The following is an 8,078-nucleotide window of genomic DNA, read 5'->3' on the forward strand; positions in this document are numbered from 1 at the left end:
CGAGTGTTAATAATCCACGTCCAGAGGCTTCAAAATCTTTGATTCATCCAAAGTAAAAATGTAAAGTCTTGTCTTCCGCTTGGCTTTTATATCCTCAGTGAAGATGAGGTGGGGGTGGGGGTGGGGGGTGGGGGGGGTGTCAGGAGCATCTGAAAGAGGTGTTGAGGTCAGTGGAATGGGTTCTCAGCAGGGGTTCAAGGGGGTGTATGCACCCGACTTGGACATATGGATATAAGGGGTTCTAGCACAGGCATTTGACCTGAAACTTTAGGAGTGTGTTCAGAAAAGCAAGAATACGATTGCAAACATGACTGAAAGTAAGACGTGGAAAATGGCCTTGGTACGTGTGCAGCACTACATTTTGCATATTATTGCAGTCATTTTAAAATTTGGATGAACAAACAAGAACAAAAGGGGTCTCACTCAGTATTTTATTATTTATTCCTACTTTCTACATACATTCATATCAAACTATAGCAGCAAACCCTTATACATTATTAGCAAACAATAACAATGGAAGAGCATAAATACATAAGATATATCAGTATAATCCTCGAGTGGTCCAGGGGGTTCAGGAAAGTCCAAAACAGTGGAAGGTCAAAGGTGAATCCCAACTGAAGCCCAGCCTGATTCCACTTTATTGTAATGTTCTAACCTAATGCATTTCATGTGCACTAATGTTTTAACTATGATGTAATGTGCAGGATTTATGCAGGCTTATGTTGTAGTAAATGTTCCAATGACACGGAAGACAGATTCTGTGTTTAAACCTGCCATAATAGCAGCTTTATTACAAAAGGATGAGATATTTCTCTCAGTCCTTTATTCCTCCTTCTTTGTGATCCAACAGTGCGACTGTGAGCCGAGCCAGAAACCTGGTATCATTTTCTCCTTAAAGGAGCTCTTAAACTGCTGCAGAAGTTTTACCTCCTTTCCTCCTGCGCTCTCTCCATCCTCCTCCACAGCATAGAAATTAAGGATACCAGCGGGCTGATCAAGGTAAACGCCAATTGTGGAGCACTTCGGAACATCCATTATCTCTATATGCTGGCTTTTGTGCCAGGCGTGATAGCAGGAACCACTCCAGCCAAAACCCCAGGACTCCTCGTTCTCTCCCAGGCCGCAGGGTCCGTCGCTGTTCCTCCTCCCTGCTCGTTCGTAGGCGGCCCCGACCACGACCCATCCTGAAAACTCCACCTCCCAGTATCCCCGGAAGCCGAGGATGCCTTCCTTGCAAAGAACCTTGAGGAACGTGGATGAGAATGACTGAGAATTTGGAGGTAGTCTTACACAACCTGTGGTTTACTGTAGCTGGCATGAGGGAGAATCTAGAGCAGCCTCACTTTCTTCAGTTTTTAAAACACACAGGGGACAGCTCTGGTTCATAACACTGTTGCCTGTGTTTTACAGTCACATCAAACTCCACTGCCTATGGCATGGTGATGACAAGTTCACCGCACTCACACATACAAGTTTAACTCCGTCTTTATACTGTACCTGTGGAGCGTACTCATATCGCTCTGGTCTATCTAAGACGGGACAAGTGACATTGTCGGTCATGCGGGCCACCTTAGCACCGCCCTCTGTGATCCACAGCAGCTTATGGGCTGTCTTGTCATCCAGGGAAAGGTTGAACCAGTCTGAAAAAAAAAAACAAACAGAAATGACACTTTAATTAAAAAAAAATTTCAAGCTTGGATCAAATTGTGAAAAGATGAAAAGAAAGAATAAGAATCTCACGTTTGATGAGATCAGCTCTGCATTTTGGATCAGGGATATTTGGCTCATAGGCTGGGATCTTTTCTGAAGGGTGACAGAACAACATCACAACATCATCAGACTGCAGATAGATGAGATTTTTATCTTCATTTAACAGCCTGGAATAAGGTAAGTGTCTTACCTGTGGCTGTGTTTCCAGCTTTAGCTTTTTTTGCTACAAAAAAAAAAAAAAAAAAAAAAAGAGGAACCTGTGTTAAGATCAGCATTGTTGTATACAGGCAACAGTATGTGACAGGTGTGTCTCAACAGATGATGAAGTGAGCCACTGCAAAACCATCTGCCTGTGTCAGATCATCACATCAGCCAGTGCATGCTTTCTGGAGCCAGAGGTTGATTCATGCCAAGCGGGTGGAAGGATCAAGACACCTCACAGGCTGCAGGGCGGGCCTCGGTCACACCAGAGCACAGTGTTCAGAGCAATTCGGGACATGGTCTGCATGCTCGCGTCAGATGAGTTGGGGATGCATGATCCAATATTTCTTTATTGAGGTAAATAACAACCAGGAAAGTTGAGTTAAGCCATCTAAAAGGCAACAAATAGCATTTTAAATCTGGTCTCAAATCAAAAGTAGCTGCAGTAGAGCTTATGTGATGATGATAGATTGTAACACTCCCTAAACTAATAATACAAGGGACTTGCTTTAATAAAAGGAGCTTATAGTAATACAAACAAAATAATAATTAGTCTGTAGGCATTTTAAATTAAACATGATTATAGGTGTCAAGACTGTGTCATAACTTTCTGTGAAGTACTAATTGATAAATTAGCCGTGTAACAGGCTTATCCCTAATGCCAGTTTGGTAACTGATATTTTGGTGTCATGTGTGAGAATTTAGTCTCCAGTTTTTTTTGTTTTTTTTTTTGTTAATGATAGAGATCAAGAAGGGGAGACACTTAATCCCCCCAGCATTAAGATGTCAACATAAGTAATGTGTTTTATTTATATCAACAAGGAACATCACCTCCAAAATAAACCAATAATCATCCACTCATCAGTGTCATCTCAGAATATTCATGACGTGTATTTTAGCAATCCAAAAAGAAGCAAAATGCAATTCAAGAAAATCAAAAATCAAATTATAAGAATAATCAAAGCATTGCATGTTTTCTATGGTGATGCAAGAGTTCAAGGTGAACCTGCACTCATTCAAATCTTCTTGTCATCATTATCAACATTTTTCAAGCTTAACGGTTATTTTTACGCCACGCGGTATGCGTGTCACGTCCAAATGAGCTCATATTTATCTCTGCGTTGACTGGAGGCTGAAAGAGATCATGCGAGAATGTGAAGCCACCTGTCTGGATATAGCATGAGGTGATGAAAATAACTGCTTTGTCTGGTCTCATTACAACCTGACACCACACAAAGCATTTAGGCTTAGAAGCAGCTTCAGGTCTGCTGCGGCAATCTATGTGGGCCTTGTTAGTCAAGTCATGATGGGACTGGATGAATGTCTTTGATTATGGGTGATTAGCTTCTTGCTGCAGCTGTTTCAATGGTGATATTGTCAAATTTAAGTGTGAGGAAGTGCATTTTTATCAATAATGTGTTGATATATTTTAAAAGCTAACAATTGTACCATAAACAGCAGATGCAAACACCTCTGCAAGTTATGGCTCCATATGAGTCTACATCTGTTTCCCTTGTTGTCATAGCTTATAGAGGCGGACATCAATGAGCTCAGACTAGATTATACTTAATATCCCGGCTACAATCCTGCTGAATGTCACCCATTTTCAAGACTGGCATTACAGCATGTTAAATACATGCAGCATGTTAAATCTCTCTTAATGCAGATGATGTTGACACTTGCAGACCCCTGCTCCCAGGCAATAAAGCCATTATACGCCCCTCTTAAATGACAAGCATGAAATCAGCTGGTGAAATATTACTGTATGCTTTCCACACAGACATAAACTTTAGTGACCCGTTCACTCAGGATCTGCCTCAGAGGATCATAAAACCACCACTGCTGCACGCACAGGCTGGGGTTATTAAATCAGCGCATTCAAAGCATTGCTAATAATTTCCGTGTTAGATGCATTAAACAATATGCAGCCGGTTCCACGCTTACAGGCCCTCTACTCCCAATTATTTTGATGGATGCATTCAAAAATGTATGAGATTTAGCAGGAAAAATGATTGAAATGAAATGATAACCAATGATTTTAAATGAAATAAAGTTCACCTTTGTCTGACTTCCGTGTGTCAGAAATGATTCTTGTGGTGGTGGGCATCTTGATACCGGCAGTGGGCTTGTCTCAGCCTGATGTCACTGGTCTTTCTGAGTGTGATGAGGCTCTGCTGGCTCCAGCTTATTGCCACTCTTATATACCATTAAAGCAGGACACAGGTGAAGGAGTCTGGCAATAGGAAGGAGTGGAAAGGGGGCGTAAGAGCTGTGTAATTGGAGCTGTGCATGTCTGTTTTTCCTTAAAAAGGTTAGATGGATGCTTCAGTGTCTGGAGGACATCCCCTATTACCAAGTAAACCCCACCCAACTCTCTCCACATCACTACCGCTGATCTCTCCACAATGTCACGGTGACAGCATTGATGCATTGATGGTGGAAGTGGTGAGTGGTGTACGCGAACACACACACGCACACGCACACACACACACACACACACACACACACACACACACACACACACACACACACACACACACACACACACACACACACACAAAGATAGACACATTTCAGAGTATTCAGCTGCAAAGAAGTGTGAGGTCAAACAGGTGCAGAAGAATTACTTATTGAAAAAGTAGGAATATGTTCACAAGTATAAAAAGTCAGCTTTTGCTGAGAATTATAAATGGGATGTGACAAACAATTAATACATCTCCCACAGCAACATTTATAAAGCCTGCATTTACCCAGTCCTCTTGTTCATGCATTGAAGATTTAAAATGAAAAACAATAAAATGTATAGTTGTTGTCACATTAGTCAAGTCACATTTTTGTCAAGCTTTCATTGTTGCAGCTCTATAAATATCATATGATTAATTCTTAAATTCTTAAGTACATATGAAGTTTTATTACAGGTTTAACTTAATCACATACAAATATTGAATCTGACAATAAACAACATGAAACAAACCATTTGAAATCATGAGTTTATTACTTAAGTGATGACATTCGAGTCCAAAAAAAGTTAGGACGCTGTACATACAGTATTTGTACGCACACAAAATTCAATTCGATTTGTTTTGCAAATTAGCATTGTACAAACAGGCTGCTGACATCATGACATTACAGCCATTTGTAAGTCACTTGATATATGATATTAACATCTGATAATCATACATTGTAATGTCGGGTATACGCCACCAAAGTCCAGATACACACACAGTATATAAACACAGCTCACTAACCTAAATACTTAAACAACAGCGAGTCACTTGTCTGGAGGTTCCTCAGTTCATGTCATGCCAGGCTTAGCTACACTCATGGCCTGCATTATCACATCAACCATTTACAATCAAATGCTTTAAAGTACGTAGCATGGGTCAAAAGAAATGGCATGTCGCTGGTCGTAAACTCTTTCTTCTGACATGCTCTCCACCCTGGGCTGCATGTCTGAGGTGTTTACTGTTTGGGCAACCTGCCAAAACCTCGAGTCAAGGCTGTCTCGTCCTTCTTGAGTTCCAGCCTGCCCAAGCATATGACAGACCGGGGCACTGATTACAGTGCAACTGACATACAAAACACTACATGCCTGGAGCTATAGTGTCAGAACTGTCCCAGATTGCCCAGTGGGATTTATTGAAAATAAAGGAGAGCAGTTGTGTCTAACAGGTTTGCATGTGTTCTTATCTGAGTTCCTCCAATCCCATGAACAGTAACCAGAGGCACCAGGCTCACAAACCACCGCTGACAGACAAGTGATCTCTGCCAAAAGACTGAGCTGTGGATGGTCAAGGTCAAGACATCAGTTTTCAACCGTCCACAGAGTCTATACGTCTAAATATCCTGAATTCAGTGCAAACTATCTGCTCTTTTTACACTAAATGCACCAGTGTTCTGTAGCAATTCTGCTAATGGAAGATAATAGGATTAAATGAGAGAAAAGTACATCTCTCATGTTTTCATTGTGATGTACTTTGCTGACAACTTTACATTTTGAATGAAACCACTTTTTGGGACAAGTTACAATGAGTAAACATTAATGGTTTGTATATAAATGATTAACTTCTACAAGCAGAGGCAATGCCTACAGATCAGTACGTTCAGGGAACACATGGCATGTTAGAAGCATTTGAATCAAACAGTGTCTAAATACGGATATCAAGGATTCAAAACCTAATTAAAGGACATAACAGAGAAAATCAGGCACATTATAAAAACAATTATATCTTTACCTTGAAGTGCTCTTCTTTAAAAGAGCACAGGATTACCAGAGATAAACTCTCCATCATCATTTCCAAAAGGTCTCAAGTTGCTGTTAAGCTCTGTTTTTCCAGTCTTACATAAAGTGTCTGTACGGTAAAGGATGACCGCATTCCTGAACAGCTATCAGTTTCCGTGATGTGTGTTTGATTACAAAGAGATGACAGGATAATTGTAAAGGTAAATTCAGAACTACTCAGATTAATATGGGTCAGCAGGTCAGTTGTTGGCACAGACCAGAATATCCTAGTTTGGCAGACTCTGTGGCACGCCCATTAGTGAGCTCATTATCTCTACATACCTTACCAAAAGTTCTCCTACAGTAGGTAGCCCCATGGGCCCCCCAAAACCTTTAATACCCCCATTCCTGTGGGGGTATATAAAGAAGTCGTTTGCATCATTGCAGCAGCACGCCGCTGACAGACGCCGACATTCAGAAAACCTCAACACGGCAAGAAGAGACAAAGATGCCAACCAGCGCTCCCAATAAGAGGATCATTCCTGCAAACGGCAGGCCGGGTGAGTGAACTATAGTCCCCAGCAGATAGCATGATAATGAAGAACACCACAAGTTTCATCAGCCAGGAGTAAAAGTTAGTGTTTGTGCCATGGAAAGATAATCAGGTGTTCTTTCTTGACTCATGCATGCAGTTTTACATGACTTTATTTTATATTTACAGGCACAAAAAAATCTAAAGATGTGGCTTCTCCAACAGGTAAAGTTTTTAAAGTAAACCATGAAAAATGCACAACTCGCTGTTTTAAAGAGCAAACTGTGAACACACCGAGGGCTGACCTCTTAAAGGGTTTCTTTGATTTTAATTTCAAGGCACTGCCGCTGCCTTGGCTTGTTATCATCTTATGATCAGCCACCCACTATGTGACTTTTCTCATCACTCAGATAACATCCCGAGCTATGAGCCGAACATCCCTGAGCCCACACGCAGAGCGGATCTTCTAAAATGTAAGAACAATCATCTGAATTCACAAGCTTTTATTCTACACTCCCATAATATGGAGTTCCTCTGCAAATCTCTCACATCCCACAGACTGGATCAACCTTTCTCTGGATGACAAGACAGCCAATAAGATGCTGTGGATCACAGAGGGCGGATCCAAGGTGTCACGCATGACAGATGATGTCACCTGTCCCGTCCTGGACAGACCAGAGAGATATGAGCATGCCCCCCAGGTGGGTTTTAAACAACAAATCCAGGTGTAAAATCCCTTTTCCAGTGCTCAACTAATTCCATCCTCCTCCCCTTTAAGGTTCTTTGCAAAGAGGGCATCCTGGGCTACCGAGCTTACTGGGAAGTGAAGTATTCAGGATGGGTGGTCGTTGGAGTCGCCTATGACAGGGCAGGGAGGAGGGGGAGCGATGGACCCTGTGGGCTGGGAGAGAATGAACAGTCCTGGGGTCTCGGCTGGGGTGGATCCCACTACCAGATGTGGTTCAATGGCATTAGCAAAGAAATCTGGGACATTCCCGAGTGCGCCACCATCGGGGTGTATCTTGACCATCCAGCTGGTGTCATCAACTTTTATGCGGTTGAAGAAGTTCAGGAGGGGGAGGGGGGCGAGGCCAGAAAGGAGATCAGGCTGCTGCAGCAGATAAGAAGCACCTTTAAGGGGAGGATGTTGGCAGGTTTCTGGGTTGGACAGAAGTCATCATGTTTCTTAGTTAAACGAGAGGAGTAAAGTTTTTTACATTTCCAGTCAAAATGAATTTGCAATACCTAACCTAAAGCTGGAATAATACTGGGTACAAGCATCAGTCCATTCAAAACCAAAATCTTTGTATATAGAAATATATATGGATCAAAAAGCTGCTATTTGTTTAAGTGATTGTGTATCATTAATGTGTTGGTTTTGTCAAAACTGAATGTAAAATATTGTGTAGTAAT

At 41.7% G+C, this 8,078-nt stretch overlaps 2 protein-coding genes across 2 annotated transcripts; one reads left to right on the top strand and one right to left on the bottom strand.

The window, feature by feature from the left end:
* Positions 1-798: 798 nt before the first annotated feature.
* LOC139350035 (stonustoxin subunit beta-like) lies at positions 799-2,218 on the bottom strand. The gene is made up of 5 exons (XM_070991126.1): positions 2,176-2,218; positions 1,901-1,933; positions 1,741-1,803; positions 1,498-1,640; positions 799-1,242 (listed from the first exon to the last, which is right to left on the bottom strand). The coding sequence occupies exons 1-5, from the start codon at positions 2,216-2,218 to the stop codon at positions 823-825; spliced, it is 702 nt and encodes a 233-aa protein (XP_070847227.1). The 3' UTR covers positions 799-822.
* A 4,423-nt stretch (positions 2,219-6,641) lies between these two features.
* Positions 6,642-7,872, top strand: LOC139349994 (stonustoxin subunit beta-like). The gene is made up of 4 exons (XM_070991083.1): positions 6,642-6,693; positions 7,076-7,138; positions 7,224-7,366; positions 7,444-7,872. The coding sequence occupies exons 1-4, from the start codon at positions 6,642-6,644 to the stop codon at positions 7,870-7,872; spliced, it is 687 nt and encodes a 228-aa protein (XP_070847184.1).
* The last annotated feature ends 206 nt before the right edge of the window (positions 7,873-8,078 follow it).

This window comes from Chaetodon trifascialis, chromosome 21 (genome assembly GCF_039877785.1).
Source record: "Chaetodon trifascialis isolate fChaTrf1 chromosome 21, fChaTrf1.hap1, whole genome shotgun sequence".
Taxonomy (NCBI): domain Eukaryota; kingdom Metazoa; phylum Chordata; class Actinopteri; order Chaetodontiformes; family Chaetodontidae; genus Chaetodon; species Chaetodon trifascialis.

Bases quoted from the DNA above. Each gene is read 5' to 3' on its own strand.
- LOC139349994 (XM_070991083.1), top strand. From the start codon at position 6,642: ATGCCAACCAGCGCTCCCAATAAGAGGATCATTCCTGCAAACGGCAGG. The intron at 7,139-7,223 runs GTAAGAACAATC...CACATCCCACAG, and splicing joins CAGAGCGGATCTTCTAAAAT to ACTGGATCAACCTTTCTCTG. The intron at 7,367-7,443 runs GTGGGTTTTAAA...CTCCCCTTTAAG, and splicing joins GATATGAGCATGCCCCCCAG to GTTCTTTGCAAAGAGGGCAT.
- LOC139350035 (XM_070991126.1), bottom strand. From the start codon at position 2,218: ATGCAGACCATGTCCCGAATTGCTCTGAACACTGTGCTCTGGT. The intron at 1,804-1,900 runs GTAAGACACTTA...GTCACCCTTCAG, and splicing joins AGCTGGAAACACAGCCACAG to AAAAGATCCCAGCCTATGAG. The intron at 1,243-1,497 runs GTACAGTATAAA...ACGTTCCTCAAG, and splicing joins GATATGAGTACGCTCCACAG to GTTCTTTGCAAGGAAGGCAT.